The 25,384-nt window shown below is 41.9% G+C and overlaps 2 protein-coding genes across 2 annotated transcripts in view; one reads left to right on the top strand and one right to left on the bottom strand.

The window, feature by feature from the left end:
- Positions 1-225: 225 nt before the first annotated feature.
- On the top strand, positions 226-9,293 carry ANKRD1 (ankyrin repeat domain 1). The gene is made up of 9 exons (XM_028513745.2): positions 226-402; positions 1,022-1,201; positions 2,108-2,245; positions 2,369-2,476; positions 3,598-3,696; positions 5,190-5,288; positions 5,534-5,632; positions 5,769-5,867; positions 8,417-9,293. The coding sequence occupies exons 1-9, from the start codon at positions 376-378 to the stop codon at positions 8,525-8,527; spliced, it is 960 nt and encodes a 319-aa protein (XP_028369546.1). The 5' UTR covers positions 226-375; the 3' UTR covers positions 8,528-9,293.
- Positions 9,294-15,963: 6,670 nt separating this feature from the next.
- RPP30 (ribonuclease P/MRP subunit p30) overlaps positions 15,964-25,384 on the bottom strand; it is a 32,877-nt gene continuing 23,456 nt past the window's right edge. Inside the window, exons 9-11 of the mRNA XM_028512045.2 lie at positions 24,948-24,985; positions 24,477-24,556; positions 15,964-17,063 (exon numbers count right to left, since the gene is read on the bottom strand). Coding sequence (XP_028367846.1) covers positions 16,954-17,063; positions 24,477-24,556; positions 24,948-24,985 — 228 coding nt within the window. The 3' untranslated portion in view covers positions 15,964-16,953. The remainder of the gene's footprint in view (positions 17,064-24,476; positions 24,557-24,947; positions 24,986-25,384) is intronic.

The raw sequence follows: 25,384 nt of genomic DNA, 5'->3' as shown, positions 1-25,384 counted from the left end.
CTGTGGTGCAATATCAACAGGCAGCTGTCCCCTGGCTTCCCGATAACTAGGATGACTTGCATTGCTGAGCGGTGCTGTCACTGCCAAAGGAATGGCCCTCTCACATTTCTTCTTGATTCACATATTCAGTGGCGTTGCTTGTCATCCCCTCCCTCTTCTGCTTCCCAGACACTGAGTCTGGAATGAAAATTCACCTGCCTCTGAGTTGGCCAGTGGTGGGGGCTGGGGTGTTACTTGGCTTCCCAGGTTGGAAGATTATCTCACCCAGTCCTAGCTATATAAACAGAGCGGCGTGGAGGAGCTAGCTCAGCAGGGCCAACCGAAGGGATTCATTCCGCAGGAAGAAAGCATTATTCAGACGAACTTTAGGCCAACATGATGATGCTGAAAGTAGAAGAGCTGGTACGTAAGACACATTATCTTTACACTGAAAACTGGCTCGGACTTGGTTTTAATTTGAAAAATGAAATGTCCTTTTCTTTCAGGCATAATGCACAGGTACTCTGAAAATGTCATCTATGGGAAATGGTTGGTTTACATGATAAAATAAGTGAAATTAGAAAAGTGGAGCTGGCAGCAATAAATTTTCTACATATTTCTTATTTACTATCTTTTCCTTTGTTTTTACTACTAAAGTGTAGGATCACATGTCATTGTCAAAATGCCTGAGAGAAGAAGTTCTATTGCAAGAACTTATTTCTGGAAACTTTACAACTCAAGGTCAAGAGTTATCAAAAGTACCTAAAATGAAAGATGTATAAATAATCAGAGGGGGGTTGTGATTTTCCTGGGAAAAATGTGATTAAGCCAATTAAACCTGGATTTAAACATATCAGTCTAACCTAAACCTTGATTTAACTAAGAAGCAGGGTGAGCACCTGAAGGTAATCCTGGCACATCGCAGCAATGTGCCACAGCCTGAGATCAGGAAGGACCAGTGGTCCCCTGCAGCATCCTCTGCAGAGAACAACCTCCGGACAGGCCCTGCTACTTCTGACCCTTCCATCTTCTTTCCCTGTAGGTCACAGGGAAGAAGAGTGGCAGTGGGGACACTGGGGAGTTCCTTCCTGAGGATTTCCCAGATGGAGAGTATGAAGCTGCTGTTACTTTGGAGAAGCAAGAGGACCTGAAAACACTTCCAGCCCACTCCCTCAGCCGTGGGGAGCAACAATGGCAGATTGAAAAACAACGAGAGGCAGAGGTAAGGATCTTCAATGGAATCACTCGTGGGAGGTTGGGGAGGGAGGAGGGAAAGGGGGTGCCAAGCAGGAAGAAGCAGAGAGAGAAAGGGAATAAATGTCACCATTCCGGAGATGTTTCTTTACCAAATTTGAATCCATAAAGAGGCAACCTCTATGGGACAGTTGTGGGAAAGAATATTTTGACAAGACTATGACCTCTAGATTCTGAATCAATGATTGAATGTTCTTTGACCATGTTTTGATTGAAAGACTTGGAAAGAGAAATGTGTCCCATGAATTGCTGATGTCATAGGCATCCAGTTAATTCCAAGAGAGGCAGACCTCTTTTTCTCAATAATGTGGTTTGTGGTCCGCAGATAATTAATTGTGTCCACTATCTGTGTTGATAAGATCTATGCTGCTGGGTGTATTTTCATTACTTACTAAGTGCAGATAAAACATGCGTTCATTAGCTGTAGTCCCAAGAGAGTCTGTTTCATGGGCCCTGCTTAGTACAATGCCTGAAAGAGGTTGGCATTGATATTTCAAAGTTTAACATTTAATATTGGATTCTTTTGGGTTAAAAAAATAGTATTGAATATGATAAACAAAAAGAATTCTACAGAAATCTTGGGTTTGTTTATGGCAGTAATTTCAAAAATCATCACTAGTTCCTATCTCCAATTAGTCAAAAGCTGATGATAACATGCAAGAGAAGTGAAGATGAAGGCAGTTAGTTGAAAATTAGACCCCCAAATAGTTGAATAAAAAAATCACTGAATTGAAATCAAAGATTTATTTATTTTTTAATTTTTTGCTCAAACTGTTCACATCCTTATCTCAGACCTTGCAGATTTTGTTTAGCTATAGCCAGAATGCTTGTCAGTAGAACTCAACATGTTTTGAAATGTGGATTTTTTTTTTAGCTCAAGAAGAAAAAACTAGAACAACGGTCAAAGCTTGAAAATTTAGAAGACCTTGAAGTTATCATTCAACTGAAGAAAAAGAAAAAATACAGGAAAACTAAAGTTCCTGTTGTAAAGGAGCCTGAGCCTGAAGTCATTGTAAGGGCTACTTGGTTTTGCGGTGTTACACGTCCGGTGTGGATGCTATGAGGGAATAAACAGTGGAGGGCGTGACTGAATGTTGGGACCCCCAGGGTAACTCTCCCCCTGTTTTGGCTTTAGACAGAACCTGTGGATGTGCCTCAGTTTCTGAAAGCGGCCCTGGAGAATAAACTGCCAGTAGTAGAAAAATTCTTGTCAGACAAGAACAATCCAGATGTCTCTGATGAGGTAAGGCTTATACAAAGCACTGAAAATCCAGCTCATCAATCTTGTGATTCTTATGCTTTATTTGCAGCCTTGCTAATATGGTGCCAAAAATCAATCCACCTGAAACAGTTTCCCCAGCTGTTGCCACATATGCCAGCAGCATAATGGGAGAATACAGTGGTCAAACAAACAAACAAACACCAAAAAAAAACAACAAAAACCCCAACCCAAAACAAAAATAAGTAAAAAAATAAAAAGGCTGGATTAGTGCTATGGATTGAATCATTTTCTTGCATTAAATACTTCTGGCTGATTTTTCACTTAATCTTTAACTTCTTAGATCCTTGGGATAGACTTTTAATAATGAAGCAAGGCCAACAAATCACCTTTGCAGAAATATATAACTAGCATAAGTTATCTCTGGTTAAACCTGAACACATCAGCTGTAGACAGGGAATCTAGAGACTGGGGTTCAATTGCCAGCTCGGTCACTACTTTGTTACTTGATTTTTAGCCGCTAATCTGCATTTTCTGGACCTCAGTTTCCTCATCTCTAAATAAAGGGCACTGGAGTGAAATAATGCCTACAGTTGTTCCAGCTTTAATAGGTCTATTCATCTACTTGTATGAGGCCAATTTACCAGAAATCACTAATCCTTTTTATGTTCTTTTCCCCATGAATTGAAATGGGGAATCATTTCTGAAGTTGAGCTAAAAATGAGTCTCTCATTTTCTTAAAATGAATTGAATACTTTTAGATATTTAACTTAGCAGCAGTCCCAGATGGAAGAAAACAGTCTGAGCTGCATGACAAATGAGACCCAAACAATGAAGGTGCAACAGACGAGAGGGAAAACCAGCATCCTGGTAGTTTTGAACCTTTAAGTTCACACCATCCGTGCAGACTTCTAGGCACTTAGTAATGTCTACCGCATGAAGCTCAAATCACAGTCGCAGGGTAATTGTTCTTCTTCTGCAATTTTAGTGAATTTGACATTTCTGATTCATAAATAAGTACTCAAGTTTCTATCAATTAGATCACCAGCATCTCCAGATGCACACCTCATAGAAAGGATTTATGCACAGTTTTATATGCATTTTTCTCTCTCCCTCTCTCTTTCTTTTGATCTCTATTCTGACAGTATAAGCGGACAGCTCTTCATAGAGCGTGCCTGGAAGGACATTTGCCAATTGTGGAAAAGCTATTGGAAGCTGGAGCCCAGATTGAATTCCGTGATATGGTAAATATATTTCTTTGCTTGGAAATAAGTCAAAATGAGTAGACTATACGAAGCTCGAGAATACCTACAATGAAACAATGGGAAAATGATCTGAGAGAACTAGGCAAAGTCTTATTTCTCCATACAAAGGGAAGTTGGGAGATGAGACTAGGTCATGTGAAAAGTATTTTCTATACATATTTAAAAGGAGAGGAGTGTTCCAGGGAAAAGAAAAAAGTAAAAGCTGTTGAGCAGAATTCAATATCCTCATCAGAGAGTTGGGTCATTATCAAGTCAGTAGCATTACTGAGAGGTAATGCAGTCGACACTTGCCTTTCAACATCCCTGTCCTTCCATTATACACGGCTGTCTGCTCTGGCCCCTTGGCTGCCAGCAATGAATCCGAATTCTCTAGCTGTACACCTTATATGATAGATGCCGACTGCCACAGATGTGATTTGGGGTTGGGCTGCATACAAAATGAGTTGGATCTATGGAGAGCAGCTGCTATTCAGACCTCAATAATTCAACCACTGTGATGTCTACAAAGATCAGTATACAGCATATTTTATGAACTGAAACTGAGCTGGGAAATGCTTTATTATTTAAATGTAGCCCAATTGGACTTTATAGCAAAGTAGAAAAGGTATATCAAGAGTTCAAAAAAAAAAAAGAGTTCAAAGCATTTGGCCAAAATTGAACCCAAAAGGCACAAAGAAAAACAATTAAAGAAACAAAAAATAAAGTTTGCATGGAAAGACACTAAAATTCATGAGTGTGGGAATTGAAAGGCCAGGGATGTACCAAACAGAGCAATGAAGAGGGAATCATCTATGAGTAAGTGCAGTGTGCAGTGACCACAAGTGACGACGGTCGTGGCACAGAGGTGGTGCTAGCACAAATGACAGCAGACAACCAGCAAGAGACGAGGAAAAAACAACAGGGACACAGGAAGGGGTGTCAGATCCAGATTAACATCTTTTGGAAGGGACTACTTTTATTCTGCCAGAATTTTTAAGTAACTTGTCTGGAACTTTTGAGGATACCTATTGGGCAAAAGTGGTTCAAAGTTCCAGGCAGATGTGGGTTTGAATATCTATCCTACCATTGACTAGCTGTATTTCCTTGGGTAAGAAACTTACACACATTGGAGACTTGTTTTTCTCATGTGCAAAATGAACACAGTAACACCTACCTCATAATGTTGCCAGGAGGACCAACACGTCGAGTGGGTAGCACCATGTTGGCACAAGGAAATGCTTGACAAATCGTAGTTGTCTTCCTAATATGTATTAGATTAAAAGCCTCCTAATGATACACACAACAGATGCACATGTATGAGTGCACATACATTCACACACATACAGTTCAGCTAAAACATTTGGCCAAGAGTTGGAATTGGGAATCCAGACCCTAGCACAGCTGGTGTTTCTGGGCCTTAGAAACCAAGTACTAACTCCTCTGACCAGATTTTTCTTTACCATTAAGTCATGTCCTTTTACCTTCCGGTGTAGCTGGAATCCACAGCCATCCACTGGGCAAGCCGTGGAGGAAACTTGGATGTCTTAAAGTTGTTGCTGAATAAAGGAGCAAAAATCAGTGCCCGGGATAAGGTATTCCTCTTCCTCCAGCCTCCAGGATCCTTTCCTCATCTTCCTCCTCTCCCTTCTTCCTCTCCCCATCCCCTTTCCCATCTGTCGTTTCCTTCTTCCTGTACCCCATTTCCCTCCTCCTGCACCCCGTTTGCCACTGAGAGCTCATGCATAGTGGCCACTTCCTGCCCCCCACCCACTTGCCTTGGGGTCTGGGACAGCCCCGTTCCTCACATCAGCAGCGTTCTTGTTCTTCAATCTCGCAGCTGCTCAGCACAGCGCTGCACGTGGCGGTGAGGACCGGCCACTATGAGTGCGCAGAGCATCTCATCGCCTGTGAGGCGGACCTCAATGCCAAAGACCGAGTGAGTAGCGGGGCAGAGTTCCGCCTCCTAAACTTCACTCCCATTGATTTGGAATCACTCCCCAAGCCTGGCACCCTCTCGGGACCCACTTCCTGTCCGCAGGCCCACCTTTAGCCTGTTCACTCTGCTTCTTTAGGAAGGAGATACCCCGCTGCACGACGCCGTGAGACTGAATCGGTACAAGATGATCAGATTGCTGATTACATATGGCGCTGATCTCAATGTCAAGAACTGTGTAAGTGCTCCAAACGGGGGACCCTGCTTGCAAGATTTTTTAATTTATAAAAGTATATCTCACAACCTTGAAAACAGTCCCGCAATGGCAGTATTTCAGGGGTCTTCTCTAATGGTTTAAATGCTCCTGTCCATTCTATCCCTGCTAACCTTGGCGAGGACTCCGGTCATCTGCTCAGAGATGGGGGAAGCTATAGTGACTAACATGACTTCACTGACAAATACAGTGTCTAGTAATTCTTCTACATTTTGGTCTTGAAAATAAAAGATGGTCAAATTGCTCACCTTCACAGACACATGGGCAATTTGCCTTGGCATCCGGCGGAGCAAGGCCTGGGGTAGACAGGACGCCCCCTATTCCTGCAGCGGTCTAAAATCCCGCAGCGGCCAATGCAGCCAAGAGCCAATGAGCTCAAACAATCAGCATCTACGCGGAGTAATTCTGAACAGCCCTGCCTGCGCACAGCAGCATGACGTGCCGCCACTTTCTTCCAGTGGCAGCTGTACTTGTGCCTATATTTTTGAGATAATTTCCATCTCTTCTCCACTTTGGTTTATCTGCACATCCCTCAGAATAATTTCCTATATTTAGGCCCTGAAAATGCTTGTATAAGTCCCTTCTGCAAGTATGTATTAATTTAGCTTCATCTGTAAGCAGGGAACGTAACCAACTTCTCATGGTCTCAATTCCCAGACAAACATCATCGAATATAAGCTTTAAAAATATCACCTAGAGGAATGGGTATAAATTACTGAAAAAATAACTTGAAAGCTTTTGGAGAATCACTTTTTAAAAAAAGAAGGAAAAGAAAATCCCAGTGATCATATAAATGTGAATAATTTCTTTTCCTTATTGTGTTACTATGAGACTGAGAGGAATATTTTACCATTAAAAAACTGGCTTGGTGACAGGAACAAAGAATAAATGCAAGAAATAGAGCCTGCTGCTTGGGGTGGAAGAGTGTTAACATCCCTGATGTTGGGATTGGTCTTATCTAATAATTTAAGTAAAGTATCAGAAAAAGAATAGATTCAATAAAATCTCAAAAGCTGCAGAAAATAAGAATTTTTTTCCAGGCAGTGAGACACTACCAGCAGAGATAAATGGCATACAGATTTGGGGAGACTGTGTAAGAATACAGAAAATCAGAAGACAGATTTCAGTAGGGAGGTGTGCAAGGAATCTGTGGAATAGCCAAAAATATACACACAGGGCTCAAAGTTCTGTGTATCAGTTAGACTCAGGCCTAAGGGTTCTGAAACTATTAAGGTCATTGACCCAATGGATCTATGTTCCCCAAAGAGACCAAAAACCTATTGGACACCCTCTGGAAAGGGGTTAGGAACAACACACGAGGTTATTGTATTGTTGTCCAAAACTCTGTCTTCGCATTGGCCGATAAGTGTTTCTCAAGGAAGACGCTATAGAGGTGAGAAGTCCCAAACTGAAGGTCACAGGGCCACTAACACAATGTGCACAGGGGCCAGGCAGATCATATAAATAACTGATGTGGGTGGCTGTGGGAATCTGCACAGAGAACTTTTAAAGGTGGAGGCTCCTCCCCCACCCAGTCCATTGTTGCGCTGCAGACCCACAAGTCCTGTGCTGCCAGCCCATCTAATTGCTTTTCAGAAATCGCAAATTCAGTTGGGAAATCTCTTACTTTCCAACTGTTGACAATTAATTCCAACTTAAAAAAAACAAACAACAACAAACCCCTAAGCTCTGTTCAAGCCAAAACAAAGCAGGTCTCTAGCTTGATCTGCATCTCCAAACTGCCAGTGCGCCATCTCTGGGTTAAAGAGAGACTTCTGAATGGATAGAGATGGGAAAAATTGAGAACTTCTCATATTTAAAGACAAAAATTGAGAGGTGACATAGTTTTAATTTCTGTAAATATCTTGAGACATATTCAAAAGGGAAAAATTTGGTGTAAAAATGATTTATTCACACATGTCACTGACATTATCTCTGAAAAACAAATTTCCTGGGAGAAAGCTCAGTGTGACTCCCTGTGAAAAATCTACCCCCTGGGGCAGTACTAGTTCCGAGCAGTACCTGAGTATGGAAGTCAAGGCATTGAAGCAGCTCAGTTGCCACCAGCTTTATCAATCAGGGAATCATTTTCCAAATTGATAGGAACTGGTTTTTGCTAAAAGGTCAGGACTACTGTGCTGTGCCCATGCTGCAGAATAATGGAGACACAAGGAGGCATTTTTTAAAATCTGAAGATGACTTATCGTAGTCTTGCCATTTAGTGTCTTGGGACTGGAGATTTTTAGTAATACCTGAAATAGTCCCATGGTTGACACGGGTCAGTGGGGAGATGGGGGGAACATTGCTACTCTAAAACGCCAAAAGCATTCCCATGAGAAACACTGAAGGACTGGTTTGAATATATGCTGCAAATTATTCATAGAGGAAAGCATAAGACGCTTGCTTCAACAACATACACCCATCCATCACCTCATTAAACTCCCACACAGAGGATGTGAATTTACAGATGCCTCCCACCTGGAAGTCAAATTTTCCCCATCTGTTTTGATTAGGCTGGGAAGACCCCGATGGATCTGGTGTTACACTGGCAGAATGGAACCAAAGCCATATTTGATAGCCTCAAAGAGAACTCCTACAAGAGCTCTCGCATCGCTGCATTCTGAGAGAAATGACGGCAGGCTCTCATCAGCCGATTTTCACCTGCGTTTGGAAGGCACCGACCCGATGAAGAGCAGCTAGTTATAAAATCCAGCTTCTCCTTATCAACCTGGGGTCAAGCGCACCTTAGAAAGTTTTAAGAAAGCACAAGGGATATAGACATTGAAATGTCCCTTAGTGAAACTCACTCTATTTATTTGTACGTATCCCTGTTTATTTATTTATTTATTTTTAAAGGCACTTCACCACCACTGGTGCTCAGACCATTTCTGGTGGTCTATTTGGTGAGCAAAGTGGAATTCATATGCAACACCCCAGGGCCTTCCCGTAGATAGTTCTTAGACCATGTTAATGAGCAGTGCTCTTGGTGACTACTGATGTGTCACCTCCCTCAGGTAGGACGTTTCGAGGTGTTTTAAAAGACAAAGGGGATTAATGGCCCCCTCTTTTCTCCTGAATTTGTATTCCTGAAGTCTGAGGCAATGGAAGGCAAGGAGTGACGGAAGCAGTAGAATAAGGAGACTCTGTGAGAAGGACAGGAAAGCCAGCCGTGGTAGAGCTGGGCCTGGCATTTCTTAGTGAGCCCGGCAGGTGCCGAGGTGAAGTGAACGTCGAGAGTGTGAGCGGAGAGCAGTGCAAGAAGCATTGGGCAGCTGGGCCCTGCAGAGTGGGAGCTGCTCAAACAGGATGAAAGTGATGGCAAATTGTAAATGTGTAAATGTGTATTATGTCATATGTATATTTTATATTCATAATAAAAGCAAACAAATGCTAAACCTGTTTCCAAGTACTTCAGTAAGCGGAAAAGGCCACTGAGAGAGGGTTGTTGTTAGTCCTCCAAGTTTTTCCAGATTAGGAATGTCCTGAAGAACAGCACTTCTCAGGATTTAGTGTGTGTACAGCTCACCCGAGGATCCTGTCAGAATGCAGACTCTGATTCTGCCAGTCGTAGGTGGGACCTGAGATTCTCCAATTCTGACAGGCTCCCAGGATGCAGAGGTGGAGGTGGCCTCAACCACACGGTGAGCAACAAGGCTGTGAAAACCACAAAGATACAAAAGATTTTAAGTTCTTTTGGTCCCAATGATGGGGGCAAGAGACCCCTAGTGGGCAGAATGTTTACTGCAGGTTCAACAGTGCTCCCTACAAAGTTCCATCAGGGATTGCTAATTGAGGTGGAACAATTACTGTGGACAGACACAGGCAGAGTCAGAGGCCTCCCACAAGAAAACACACCTGGTGAATGACTTCTGATCTGCAAGGGTTTGGTGGCCAGGTGCAGGACCAGGTACTAAGACCTGTGATGAGAAAACCAGATCATCCCTTCCCTGCCTTCCTGGAATGGATAAATGCTAAAGAAATAATCACAGAAATTAATATAGAGTAAATATCTGTGGTAAGTACAAGTAAAAAGTACAGAGTGCTGTGAGTCTAAGATGTGGAGCCACATCATTTGATGGGGTGACAGGATTTTTACAAAGACTGCTTTGAGGTGGTAGCTTTCAGGGGAGTCTGAAGAACAACCTGGAGTCATTCAAGCACAGAACATTCCAGGCACCAGAGAGAACACAGGACAGGACAAGGTCTGGCACTTTAGGGAATGTGTGAGGCCAATGGGAAACACCAGCACTGGTACCCCTCCCCAAAAACCCACTCCAGGTAGGATCATGCACACAACGTCTGGGCTGTGCCTCTAACACTTTGAGAGGACACAAAGACACAGTCCATAACCGGGTCTGCCAGATAGCCAGTCATGGACACATACGGAGTTCTGAGGATGGTTTGAAATATTTTTGAACCTTTCTATCTAGTCCTGTAACAATCCAGTGTCTACCTCCCCAGGCCACCAGGAGCTTCCTTCTCTCTCCTTTCCTCCCTCCCAATCCCCTTGACCACTGTCTGCCTTCCCTCTAGGGTCTTGGCTCTAACCCCTTAGATCCTTAAAGCTCAGGGACCTTCCATTGCTTCCAAGTAAAGCACTTACAACACAGGCGACATTTCTGTTGCTAATACCAATGTCTCCCACGGCATAACTTTCGGTGCGTTATCATGTGACGGAGTTCTCTCTTTAGTCTTGAGTCTTCCTCAAGTCTCCTTCCCCACAAGAGGGTGGAGGGTAAAGGAGAAAAGAGAACAAATGGTTTAAACACTTTTGTGTTGGCACATATACAGATTTGCACTAGTACAGAGGAGGTGACATGGAATATGCCCCATAGAACAATACAACTCAGTTCTGCCAAAGATAAACAGTTCAGGCAAAAATGTCAAGTTTCTGCAGCACAGGAAGTCAACTCTTTTTTTTTAAGATTTTATTTATTTATTTTTAGAGAGAGGGGAAGGGAGGGAGAGAAACTTCAATGTGTGGTTGCTTTTCTCATGCCCCCACACTGGGGACCCGGCCCACAACCCAGGCATATGCCCTCACTGGAAACAAAACTGGTGACCCCCCGGGTTCGCAGGCCAGCACTCAGTCCACTGAGCCACAACAGCTGGGGCAGGAAGTCAACTTTTATAAGCCCCTTCCTTGTCTTCCCGCCTGAGCCAGCTCTTTGTCCACAGTGTGTCTGTTGGCTCGTGTTTTTTCAGTAAGAGGAACACCCCTGTGGCCAAGAGACTCCTGAAGTTCTCACCATTCTCGTTCTCTCACCCCTCTCTTTCAGCCCCACAGAGTCTTCTCACCGAGAGTCTTCTCACCGAGCACACCGCTCTGTAATCCGTCTACTTGCTCCCATCCCAGGGGCCACTCCCTGGGTTCAGATCGCCATGGGTTACCCCCTGGATAACTCAAATGGTCCTTGCTGGGACCCCCTCCCCCCACCTCCTGGTTTACTTCCCTCCAGTCTGTTCTTCAAGTTGCAGCTAGAGCGATTTTTCTAAAATGCAATTCTGGTCAAGTCGTTCGCTTTTTTAAAATTCTCCAATGGGTTCCCAGTTCTCAGGAACGTTTTCTAAAATCCTTAAAATCTGACAGCTGTTAACTCTGTTCTTATCTATTTCTCATTACTTTCCTAGCTAAACTCTAAAATCAACTCTACTTGGGTTTTCAGTGACTTAAACCCCACAAACCAGCACTTGCTTTTCCACTTTTACGTGCTGTGCCAGCTCCCTGGAAGGGCCTTCCTCCTACCCCACTTCACCCCATGGCATGACTGCTCCTCATTCTTCTTTCGGGTTGGCTGCATTTTGCCCAGAAAGCTGCTGTGACCCTTCCTTAGACTTCGTTATTCCTCCCGACGGTGCTCTTATGGTACTTTTCCTCTAGGCCATAACACCAATCACACTGCCTTCAGCTCCCAAGGGAAAAAACCCTTGAACCCTTCCTCTCTCCCCTTGGATGCGTAATACATACCCATTAAGTATTAAGCCAGTTATAGAAATGGATAATGAAAAAAGCAAACCACACCAATAATTCCGACTTCAAGGCACCCTGATTTTTCTGTACACATTATGCATGGGCACTGGACATTTAGTTTTATAACTGTTTTCAGTTAAACAACTTATTCTACACATCTTTACAAATGGTATTCTTATGTTTCCATATACAATGGGTCATTTAACTAATCCTATTATTATTGGGCATTTAGGCTGTTCCATTTTCCCATTATTTTAGACATTGTTGTAATGAATATCCTTTGCCATGCACCCTTTATACGTAACCAGTTATTGCTGAAAAGACACACGAAAGTATCTGTCAGATTGGTATCGAATTATACCTTCCATGTTATTGCCTTTCCAATCATGAAAAAACTTACCTTTTCAATCTGATTAGCAATATATATACAAAATATATACATACATAAATTTGACAACTTTTGCCTGATTACTGTAAATAAAGTTCAGCATCCTCGTGTTACTGAGCATTTTTCTGGGTCAACCTTCTTTGTCCAATTTTCTGTTGTCAGGTTCCCTGGAAGCAGCACTTGAAATGAGGGTTCTTGTGGTTTATTGAGAATAAATGAAGGTAACAGAATGAAGCGGGAGAAGAAAAGAGGCAAAGATGTGGTCTCAAAGGAAGTCTCTCCGCTGCCCAGCCCCAGGGAGCTCGGGAGCACGAATGGCACAGCATAGGCCAGAAGGCTGGGCCCTATGCATTACAGCCCTGCATCAGGCCTCGTCTGTGGACCAACCTCAAGGAGCGGAAACAAAACTTCCCAGGCATCCCTGGGTAAGGTGATACCCATCATCCAGGACAATCCTCCAGAGGAGGATGGAGATAGACCATTAGTTCCCACCATCTAGAGCAGCTGAGGGCTCGGTACACCAGCCTGGTGAGAGGGCCCTGGGCAGACATGGACGGCATTTGGCATGTTGGGTGTTTTTTAAAAACAGTTTCTTAAAGGATAAGGATGCTAAACCTCTCTGGAATGAGCATTGTAAATGACTTTCCTAGTTGTGCTCTTCTAACAGATATTTTTATAGAGTCAAATCAGTCAAGCTTTTTATGTTCTCTGGCTTTAATGACCACTTTGTCTTTTCTAATCCAAACGTTTTCTTTAAATTTACCTATTTCTCTAGTATTTTACAAGTTAAAAAATTGTATCTTTCATTCGCCTGTATTTACTTTGGGTGTGTGTACTTGGAATGAGATAGGAATTAGATTTTTCCCTCTAGATGAAGAAATGATAGCTGATAGTAGGTACATTGTCCACGACGGATCTCGTTCTGAGCCTTCTACAGATATTAATCTACTGAACCACTGCAATGCCACAGGGAGAACAGATGAAGTGAGGCAAGAGCGGTTCCGTAATTTGCCCAAGGTCACACGTGGTAAGTACTAGCAAACTGGGGGTTTTGCGGAAACAGGGTCTTCAGGCTTTGCACTTAACCTGCACGCTGCGCTGCCTCCCCCGCACCGCAACCCGTTCTTCCAGCTCCACCTACCGACCAGCCCTCCACTTCCTCTCCTAACTGCAGTGCTTCTGGACTCCCAACTCTTTCATTAACCTAAGACGATTTCTGCACCAATTACACATTTTTGTTTTCTTCTTAATATATACACTGTTTTAATTACTAGTGTTCTGCTGTGCTCTGAATAATTGTCTAGTGAAGGTCCGTCCTATTATTCTTCTACAAAATTGCCTATTCCCACATTTATTCTTTCAAAATACCAAGCCTACAAACTAAGCATATACACAAAAACATAAATACTTTGTTTGGATTTTGTTACTTTATTAGTTTAGGGGAGAATTTGATGTATGTCTCATCTAAGAAATTAGAACATCTCCATATATTCCAGTCTTCTTTAATTCCCCTTATGATTTTAATGTGAGTTTTCTGGAAATAAAGAACAAACTGACATGGACCAGAGAGGGGGGCCAATGGGGGAAAGGGGAAGGGTCAAGAAACATGTATAAAGGACCCATGGACAACGACAACTGGGCGGGGTGGGGGGCAGAATTGAATGTGGGGGTGGGTGGGCAGGGCAGGGGAGAGCAACAAGGGAAAAATGGGGACAACCGTAACTGGATAAAAAAATTTCAAGTTTTTTTCATAGAGGTCTTATACATTTCTTAGTAACTTATGTCTTTATAAATAGGGTCATCTTTTAAAATGGTATTTTATGAAATATTATTAAAATTATTAGCTTTTGTTTATCGTTGTTTTGCAGAACTTATTTTTTATTTTAATTTTTTCAGAGAGAGAGGGAGGGAGGGAGGGAGAAAGAGGAGAGAAAACACAGATGCATGAGGGAAAGATCGATTGGCTGACTCCCGCACACCCCCAACAGGGGACCTGGCCTGCAACCCAGGCATGTACCCTGACCTGGAATCAAACCAGCAACCTTTTGGTTTGCAGGCCAGCACAGGACCCACTGAACCACACCAACCAGGGCATGTTTTGCTGAAATTTTATTATAGGTACGGTCATCTTGTTGCAACTGAATAGGTAGCGGCTCACATTCTAACAAAAGATAGAAGTACACATACAGGGGCGTCCAACTTTTGGCATCTCTGGGCCACACTGGAAGTTGTCTTGGGCCATATATTAAATACATTGTGACACATAATCACAAAAAAAAAATCTCATCTTTTATGATTTTGTGTTGGGCCGCATTCACAGCCATCCTGGGCCACAGGCTGGATACCCCTGCATGATTAGAATGAAACCTGCTGACTGCTATTCACTGTGACCAGCCATCATGCCCTAGTATTTTGAATGAGATAAGCACATATTCAAAAATAGAAAGCAGGCATAACTGCAAATATGAAACATGTTTGTAAACTAAAAAGCACCTGTATGTCTGATGTTTTCCCAGTTAGTTTTATTTTTCAAGATAGTCACACCTGCAATAACTTTACCTCATTTCTAATATAACATTGAAGTCCTCAATATTATCTGGTACAGTGGTCTATATTAAATATATATACACACACAACAGCCAAGTTGGCTAACAAGTAGATTAAGGTGTGGCATCAAAAAGAGTTAAGCCCTGCCTGATGTGACTCAGTGGATTAAGTGACAGCCTGTGAACCAAAAGGTTGCCAGTTCGATTCCCAGTCAGGGGACGTGCCTGGGTTGCAGGCCAGGTCCCCAGTAGGGAGCATGCTGGAGGCCACCAATAGCACATGGATGTTTCCCTCTTTCCCTCTCCCTTCCCCTCTGTCTAAAATAAATAAAATCTTAAAAAGAATAGTTAAAACATACATCTACTTAAACATCTTATTTCAGTTTAAATTACATGCATACAAATGTACACTCATGGACCAGTCTTTGAAAGAAAGGTCAAAACCTGTTCTTGGGTGTATGGAAGCATTGGTGGGAGATCCAGTTGTCTTTCTTCAGTTCCAGTCTCTTTAAAGAAAGAACTTATGACTCTTGTGAAGCAATCCAAGTGCAGAATTTTACTGCATCTCTCCCAAATCTTAGTTATCCTGCTCACACTTTTTTTAACAGTTTTTTTTTTAGTAACTACTCTTTTTTGCAAAACTTTCAAAAGCATCAAATCTAGTTTTCCTGGGACTTCTTTTTTTTACTCCTCATAGTTCATCAGTGCTCATAATTTTTAACTTATATAACTTTATAATGCTAAATACAATGACACAAAGACTTGTGAATAAACACACACCTAACTCTTGGTGAATCCAAGTGGGGTGGGTATAGGCAGAAGCAGGCTGTTCCTCACGTGGTGAACTGCTGGTGTGTGGGCTCAGCAGCAGTGGCCATCAGCGGTATGGGGTAGGCTAATCCATCAAGTTACGCAAGTGGAAGTTAGACAAAAATGCTTTATTTTTAGAACCATCATGGTTAATATACACAATATATAAATAGATACAGAACATGTGCACGAGAGAGAGAGAGAGAGAGAGAGAAATAGTCTTCTACTTGTGTTTGCCAAGGGTTTTTATTGTTGCTTAATTTTTAAATCTGAAGTAGATTTTAAATTTTATCAAATGTCTTGTTAGCATCTACTAAGATGATTCTGATTTTTCTCATTTGACCTATTAATATAAAGTATAGAACATTAAAAAAGAACTGAAATATTCTTAGATTCCTAGAATAAATCTCACCTTGTCATGGTATACTGTTTTAATGGTTTCTTTTTACCAATATTTTATTTCAGCATCTGTATTCACAAGTGAGACTTATATAGACTTCTTTTTGAAATGATCTTTTCCGACTCTGTTCTTTTTCTCAGTTAAAGAATTATTGATATCAATAGCAAAAATGCAGATATTTGCAAAAAAGGCTACTTCTACCTAATACAATAATCCTCCTCTTAAAAAATTATTTCCAAAGTTGGTTAAATCTAATGCTTTGATATTCTTAATATAACTGTTAGCAAAAATCAGTATTAGGTTTTCAGGGGCTTCCAAGGCAAAGGGGAGAGTCCTGTTCCCAGGACATCATGGAGCAAGCAGCAGCGAAGGAAGAGGCCCACTGTGACGTCAGGTGCACTTCCTTCTTCCACAGCCCTTACAGCAAGTCCTTTTAGAAAGAACTTTGACCTGATGAACATAATAAAAGAAGCTTAAAAGAACAGACTAACTAAAAGCCAATCCCTTAATATAAGTTTTAATAGTCCTGAAAAAACAACCACTTTTTGAGTAGTAAGGTTGAAAACACAGTGTGTATCAAGTAAAGCAGAGACGCATGAGTTTTTAAATGAACAAAACACATTTTTAAAAAGTCTTGAAATATCAAAACATCTAATTTATACCTGCTGTTTTATCATTTACACAAAGAATATTAACTATAGACTGCTTTTCTCTTGTAATATAGTATCTGAATTCATCAAGCTGAATCTTTTATTTTAATGCTTCACCAGGTTTTGTTTGTGAGTTTAATGGCCTGAACATAAAATCGTTTTGAGAGACTACCGATTCCTAGCTCCACGTGAAAACAGCAACTCATACAAAGGCTTCATTTCTGTTGTGGCTGATGGACTATAACAGGGAAGTGGGGAGTGTTGACGGGGACAGGGAGGTTCTTCTCAGTCTTCACACTTGGCTTTTTTGCAAGCTGGAAGAGAATCATCATCTCCTTCTGATGGCCGAGGTTTCTTCACTGTGGAAATAATTCCGAAAGCAGTTTTCCTAGTTTCTGTAAAACAAAGGAGGAAACCACAGAGCCTGAGGTTAAGACATGATTTAAAGAGGTAGTTCAACAAGCATCACCATGCCGCTTTGACTTACGGCACCAGGAAATGATACAACCATCCTGAAATTCGGACTGCTGGTGACATTTACTGTTAGTGCCATTCCCTTGCCCCCAATACGCAAATATCTGTGTATTTTCAACATTGAACTCATTCCTAAGGAACACTACTTCAAGAGTGTAACAGCAGGGCAGGTTATCTCTGATGGTTCGTCCGCGGTACCTTAAACAGCCAGAACCCAAGTCGCAGACCTTGGTGCACCCAGCAGTGCTTTATGTGTGGGAAAAACACGGATGAATCACAACAGCAAGTACGACATCGACTGTATTTCACCCACGGCGGTGTGTGCGCTCACTTCACTTTACAGCACACACTGCACCAGTCTTCCCCACTAGATCAGCAATGCCCTTCTGGAGAATCAACCGTATTTACTGCATTGCCAACATGCAGCGATGCCTGGTTATGTAATAGGTGTTCGATAAATACTCGAGCGAAGGAAGAAAATCGAACTCGCATATTTATTTATCTCATGTATTGGTGATGATGGACAAAGAACAGGATTATCAGATGTTTAGGTCAGCATGGTTTGACTTAAATTTAGCCAACTTCTGCTAAACGCCTACACAGAGACGCAGGCCTCTGTGTCATCTGCAGCGGGTATGGAGGTGCCCAACACGGGGCTTCTTCCACCAACACACTGAGGTAAGGGCATTAGGGGCAAACACAGGAGGAATGGAGGTACCCACGAGAATGAACTCTGCCTGGATAAATCAAGAAAGGTATCATAAAAGATGTGACTCTAGGAATAGGAAAGGGGAAAAAATGGAGAAAAAAGTATTCCTTTGCAAAGGCATGGGGAGAGAGGTAAGAACCACCTGATATGGTTAGGGGACAATATGGCTGGTATGAAGGAGGAATGAGAAAAACTTAGGAGGAAAGGAGGACGGCAGAGTAGCTCCTTGAAAGGGTCAGGCCAGTTCCCAGCCGGCCAGACTGCTCATGACCCAGTCAGGCCAGTTTCCTAACCTGCTGGCTGGCTCCTGACTCAGTTCTCCTAACTCAATTGAGAGCCTGCGGCTTAATCAAAACTCCCCTACCTCCCACAACAGACATCTGGCGCCAGCTACAAAGGCCGGTGGTCAGACTGACACCCTGGAACCTGGGAACAGCCCACCTTTTACCTAACCCATTGTCCAGGCTGACATCCAGAATGCACCCCCCTCAAAAGAACAACCCCTCCCCTATCTTACCACAGAACCCATTCTTTTTCTTTCAAAAACCTCTCTCCTGCCTTCCCCCAGTGTTGAAGCTGACCCCTGCTCAGCCTGCCTCTCTGTGCAGCATCAAATAAAGGCACTTATGTAACAGGGTGCAGCCAGGGGGACCCCAGGTAGGGATTTGTAATGGGGTCCAGAACTCAGGGTGTCCAGGAAATAATAATAATATATTGTGTCCTCACCCTCGTGAGTCTGAACTGGGGAATGGGACACATGGAGCAGGGCCATTGAGAACTGTTTTGCATAGCAACAGCTTTGCAGATAACATATTTATAACCTTTAGCTGGTTTCATAGATACGTTAAATAGCTGTGACCATGCTTTAAGCCTGGGGGGATGGGAGTGACTTCCACATAGGATGTAACTAGGAGGCAGCTCCTCCTGGTTGCAGGGCTTCGTGAGACCTTGGAATAAGAAGGGACCCACGCAGCTTTGGCAAGAGAGGAAGAACCACATGGCTTTGGGGCTCCCTTTGTCATGTAGCTCAGGAAGCTGGAGAGCAAGATGTAGCAGCAATGCAGGGCTCTCTCTTAGCAGTTTGGAAGATGCAGGAGAGATGCTGCGGGAAGGAAAGGGGTGAAAGGACTCTTGCTGGTGCGCCATAGGAAGTTGCAATGTGGTTTTGGATTGAGAACTGGAGATCCTGGTGACACAGCTGATGGTGCCAGGAACCGAGGGAGGCCTGCCAGCCAGGCATGGATTACTGGGAAGAACTGGGGGCTACCTGAGCCATGTACTTCTATTTCTTTTCCTGAGATATGTTACCCCGGATTGGGCAAAGGGGGGAAGGAAGGACTGTGTGTGTTTGTGGGTGTTTTAAGGGACTTTGGGATCTCAATGAAGACATTAAGTCATTATTCTAAGTCTGTACAACCTTTGAATAACTAATTCCTTTCCTTTTTACCAATCTCTGACATTGAGAGACGTTATTTCCTGGTGGCGGGCAAGGCGAACCTAGTACAGGGGCACCCTGGGAGAAGGGGGGAGCCATTCGGTAATAGTATTATCGTTCCCCCAGCCCCAGGTCTGTTCTGTAACACTTGAATCAGATCACCCAGTTCTTTCCGCCTCTATTTCTTGTGCATTCCTAACACTTCTGAAGAGCCACAATGCCATGAAAAGAGATTTCAACTTAGTCCTCAGATTGTGGGAGGGAGAGATTCATTAGCTAGGAAGGAGGTAGAATCAAAAAAACTCGATGAACATAAATTAGTTAAGAATTATTTCTTATTTCAAATAATAAAAGGTCAATTTTAAAGAGTTAAGCATTACCTTTTCATTTGTCAGGATTAACTTAACAAATCTACTATATCTTTGCCAGTTATTTAAAAGCATTTTAATATATAAAAAGCCTAAAACTCCTCTCAAAGTCATTAAAATGCCAGCATACTCAGAGAGCCTCAAAATAAATAGAAATCACCAATTAGTCCCATTTCACCAAATGAAATATGTTGCATTAGAGATGCTTATTTGTGTCACTATGGTTCTGAGTAAAAATCTAAAAATCAGTTGAATAAAAAGTATAACAACTGAATTGTGAAAACCAACACTTTGTAACAAAACAAAATATTTATTTTCAAAATTCTTTTAGTTCCATCTCAGAAATGTTCTATTTTTCTTATCACATGAATATTTACTTCTTAAGTTAAGCTAGTAATTACAAAGAAGACTATAGTTTTCAGATAAAGATGCTCTTTCAGCATAAGTCTTTTGGAAATAACATTTGTATAGGGCAAGTGTTTTCACATGTGGTATTTCCTTCACTCATCCTGTCCCGGCAAATCTACAGCTACCTCTAGAGTACTTGTTGAGGAGTGCACTGTTGCATTCGTGAGGAATTAGGGCAGGTCTCCCAAGAGGTCCATCTTGGTCAAGTGGCTGACTGAGGACACCAACCTTGTCAACCACCAGCTGAAGCCTCTGGCCCTGCACCACTTTCGCTGTCCCTTCCCCACAGTTGCTATTCACTGGTCTCTGCAAACCTATAGGACCCATCCAATTCTGATTCCCTGTCACAAAACTTTCAGTGTTGAAAGGCAGCTACTATGTGTCCCCAGTTTTCTGTTTTCCTGGCCTCCGTTCTTGCACTGCTTTCAACAACTCTTCTCATGAGTGGGTTTTCAGACCCTCTAAGAACCTATTCACTGTCTTCTGGTGGTGCTCTGATTCTTCGCTCTCCTTCTCAAATGTGGCACTAAAGATGACACAGATGCCAGCTGGGACTTCATCAGCACAGAGGACAATAATGAGACTTTAAACCCCTTTGCCTCAGAATCCTTTCTTTCTTCTAATGTAACCTAAGGTAATCAGCAACCTTAGGAATACACCGCACAACTGTTCCTATTGATCTCCATGTCCACTAAACCAGGGCAGCTACAACTTATCCTCTAGATGTGCGGTTAATTCTTCAGGGACAGCAAGCACAGACTAGGACTGTCCTGGGCACACTGGGGTGAATGGTAATGCCACCTAAAGCCCACAAGTCTTAGTTTAACTTCTACAAAAGCCCAGCTTTACATATAGTCTTATGTTAAATGATTTTTTAAAGTCAAATGCAGAACTTTATATTTTTCCCTATCACATTTTAAATTTTTTAAAAAGATTTTATCTATTTATTTTTTTAGAGGAAGGGAGGGAGAAAGAAAGGGAGAGAAACATCAATGTGTGGTTGCCTCTCACATACCTCCTACTGGGGACCTGGCTCACAACCCAATCATGTGCCCTAGACTGGGAACTGAACTGGAGACCTTTTGATTCATAGGCTGGCACTCAACCACTGAGCCACACCAGCCAGGGCCCTATTACATTTTTTAAAAGTATCCCTTTTTTGATGGGCAAAGGCCATTGTCCCATTTCTGAACTCACCCCATGCAGTGCCACAGATCTGGCAGGTGGGTGACATATCTGAGACTCCATCAACCTGGCTAACACTGTTTGTCCCTCCCAGGAGATCCCCTGAGACTCCCTCCCATCCAGCGTTTGGGGCCACCCAACTGTAAACTGTCACTTTTCTATATTAATGGCTGGTCTTGGCTCCTGCTTCACAACTTCCTAAATCCTCTCAAATAAGCAACAGCCAGCCTCAATGAGTCCCCAGCCTGCATAACTCTTGCTAAGTGGTCCAGCCTAGATTCATAGCTTGGTTTCATCTGGGAATGTCCAAACCCAGAACAAGTAGTAGCCATCTCAGATTGCTTTACAGCTCAGGCAGGGTGGTCCGAAGTAGCGCAGAGGTAGGGCTAACCTTGGCCTGCACCACCCAGGAAATACCAGGGCCAGCACACCCAGCAGACAGTTACAGACCATGTCAGAGCACCACCACCCTGCCCCTGCATAGCTGATTCTCCAAAGAGGGAAGAAATTGGTGGTAAGTGGTCACAGCCAGTCCTTGCAAATGACTGGCCTAGGTAAATCCCTCCCATTGACCTGCCAACAGCAATCAAGCCTCAATTACAAGTGGAGGATGTACTCAGCCCACACAAAAGGTGCACCTTGGGTACCCAATTTGGGTGATAAGGGAGGCTGTGCCACTGGCCCTACAGGACACCTAATGCATCAGGCAACACTACCAAGACAGGGAGTCATAGCAGCTCTACCTAATACACAGAAACAAACACAGAGAGGCTGTCAAAATGAGGAGACAAAGAAATATGGCCCAAATGAAAGAATAGATCAAAACTCCAGAAAAAGAACTAACAAATGGAGATAATCTATCAGATGCAGAGTTCAAAACATTGGTTTTACGGATGCTCAAGGAACTTAGTGAGGACTTCAACAGCATGAAAAAGATCCAGTCAGAAATGAAGGATAAACTAATTGAAATGAAGAACAATTTACAGGGAAACAACAGTAGAATGTATGCAGCTGAGAATCAAATCAATGATCTAGAACATAAGGAAGAAAAAAACAATCAGAACAACAAGAAGAAAAAAAGAATCCAAAAAAATGAGGATAGTGTAAGCAGTTTCTGAGACAACTGCAAGTGTTCCAACATTTTCATCATTGGCATAGTACCAAAAGGAGAAGAAAAAGAGCAAGAAAATGGAAATCTATTTGAAAAAATAATGAAAGTAAACTTCCCTAATTTGGTGAAGGAAATAGACATGCAAGTCCAGGAAGCACAGAGACTCCCAAACAAGATTGATGCAAAGAGGCCCACCCCGAGACATGCCATAATTAAAATGCCAAGATTAAAGACAAAGAGAGGATCTCAAAAGCAGCAAGAGAAAAGCAGTTTGTTATCTGCAGCAGAGTTCCCATAAGACCGTCAGCTGATTTCTCAGAAGTAACCTTGCAGGCTAGAAGGGACTGGCAAGAAATATTCAGTCATGAAAAGCAGGGACATACAGCCAAGATTGCTCTACCCAGAAAAGATATCATTTAGAATCATAGGGCAGATAAAGAGCTTCCCAGGCAAGAAATAAACTGAAGGAGTTCATCATCACCAAACTGTTATTATATGAAATGTTAAAGGGAACTATACAAAAAAAGACGATCAAAACAATGAACAGTAAAATGGCAATAAATAGATATCTATCAACAACTGAATCTAAAAACAAACCAAGCAAACAAAAACAGAGACAGAATCATGGAAATGAAGAGCGTTTTAATGGTTGCCAGATGGGAGGGATATGTGGGGAAATGGGTGAAGAGTTGAGGGGATTAAGAAGTACAAATAGGCAGTTAACAGAATAGCAATGGGGATGTAAAGTACAATAAAGGAAAAGGAGTAGCCAAAGAACTTATATGCATGACCCAGGGACATGAACAATAGCGTGGGGTTGGCCTGAGGGAGTTGGGGGTGCTGGGTAGAGGGGAGGCAAGGGGGGATAAATCAGGACATCTATAATAGCACAATCAATTACATATTAAAAAATGTATTAGTAGAAAGCTAAAATAAAAAGATTTTCCTGTTTTTGTCTACATGGAGCATGACTTGTTATCCAGAATCTTGATGATTCTTTACATTCATTTAAAACAGACAAAATAATGGCAACACTACCAAAGTGTGACCAAACTGTTCTTTAATTTCAGGAAAATTTCTATAACATCCTATTCATTTGGTCATTCCCAGAGCTTATGTGATGGGGTCTAGGCTATGTGCTACCACAATCTCAAACTAAATCTTCTGAAACCAAAAGCAAACTCATTTACTTCATGGCAAGTCAATACAGTAAATAATTCTCTCCGGTGGAGATCAGATCACTGAGATCTAGGCACAGCACACAAGACTTCAGTAACTTCGCTGGTATCTGTATGCCAAGTAACTTCATCCACTTGCAGCGATCTATTCTGCAGCTTAAAATTTCTCTGATGTCAAGTAAATTGCTTCTTGACCAACTACCACTAGAGGTAAAAATTTCAAAGAGAATGAAGATAAAACAGAAAAATGTAAATCAAAGAAAACATAAATCTCATTTTCATTCTCCATGGTCTGGACATACCCTATACTTCTAATTCAAGTTTTATCATTTGAGAAATAAGACATTCAGTGGCCTCCAGTAGTAGAATTAATGTGAAGAGGAAGATATATTTAAATAAAATGTGAGTAAAAAATGTATAGTCTGCACAAACTTGAACATGAGAACAAAAAATGAGAAAAGAATCACAAGTTACAATAATTGTGAGAAGTTACAATTTAAGTTTGTTAGTTGGGTTTTTACAATACATTTGCTGTTTTTGTGTTCTTAATAAATGGCACAACATATATTGTTAACATTTCAGTTCTATAAAACAGTGATTTTTAGAAGGGAAAGCATGCTCCTATGAAGAGGAGGAAGGACACAGGAAAAGTGGAAGTACATCAAGATACAGGCAGGGACATGCAGGCAGAGCTTGGAAGAATGGACCCAGCACTCATTTCTGTAATACAGTCTATATTCCTTCCACAAACGACAGCAAGTAATGCCTGAATGCAGGATGAGAAAGCACTGATGGATATGGCTAGAATAGGTCGAGGCAAGATGACCCTAAAGGAACTCCACAGGGCAGGATAATGAAAGCAGATATGGCTCAAGTGTCTGATAAAATGATTGGCTCCTACGACTAGCATCCGGTGCTTTTATTGGAAGAACTCACTCACCTCCGTGGAGAAGCACTGCTCGGCAGTTGGTGGACACCGCAGCCTTGGCCTCACTCTCGGAGAGTCCAAACAGCAACCCTCTGTGGGGTCGTTAAGGATTTCAACCTAGAGTCAGCCAAGGACGCGAGACTAACACAAACGTAACTGACAATGCCAGCTCACTGGTCAGACTCGGAGACATGCTTTAATTCTATAGCAGTTCCTAGCCTGAATGCAACATGCATTGGGGAAGAGGCTCATTTAATTCTAAGCTTTTTAAATAAGTCCCTCATTCTCGTCCTTTTTTTTTATACACCTTTGGTCCAGAAAACAAAAGGATGAAGCCCTCTATGACCTGATGTAATTTCTTTTCGATATTATTAGTTGTAAACTTATAGTAAAATATTAAGAAAACTATCTTGTTAAGGTGTATCATTTCAAATCCCAAATTTCCTAAAAGAAAATTTCAACATCTTACTCAGAGAAGGATACAAGTTTGCAATGTCATATGGTCCTCTTATTTCTAAAGGCTAAGATAAAATGAACAAAAAATAGGCATGAGAGAAGTTATTGATGATATTTCAAGACTTCACCTGCAGTAAATTAATAAGATTAGGTGTCCAAATATAAAAAAGTCAATGGCATAAATTTAAGTCCTTGTAATTTTGATTGTTGTCTTTAGTTTTTGAGAATATAAAAGAACCTTAAAAAGCTTCTCTAACAATATAAAAAAAAACTATATAAAGAAAACGTAAAGCCTCAAAGGAATGGGGTAAATATTACTCTTCAGCAATTATAGTGAGCAAACACAGTTAAAAATGAAAACATGCAATAAATGTTCATTATATTACTATTTTAATTTCTCCCCTAGAAACCTTTACTATAAACATGCAATAAATGTTCATTATATTACTATTTTAATTTCTCCC

This window comes from Phyllostomus discolor, chromosome 5 (assembly GCF_004126475.2).
Source record: "Phyllostomus discolor isolate MPI-MPIP mPhyDis1 chromosome 5, mPhyDis1.pri.v3, whole genome shotgun sequence".
NCBI classification, from domain to species: domain Eukaryota; kingdom Metazoa; phylum Chordata; class Mammalia; order Chiroptera; family Phyllostomidae; genus Phyllostomus; species Phyllostomus discolor.
The sequence above is the reverse complement of the archived record's forward strand: the minus strand, read 5'-3'. Positions and strand labels throughout refer to the sequence as shown.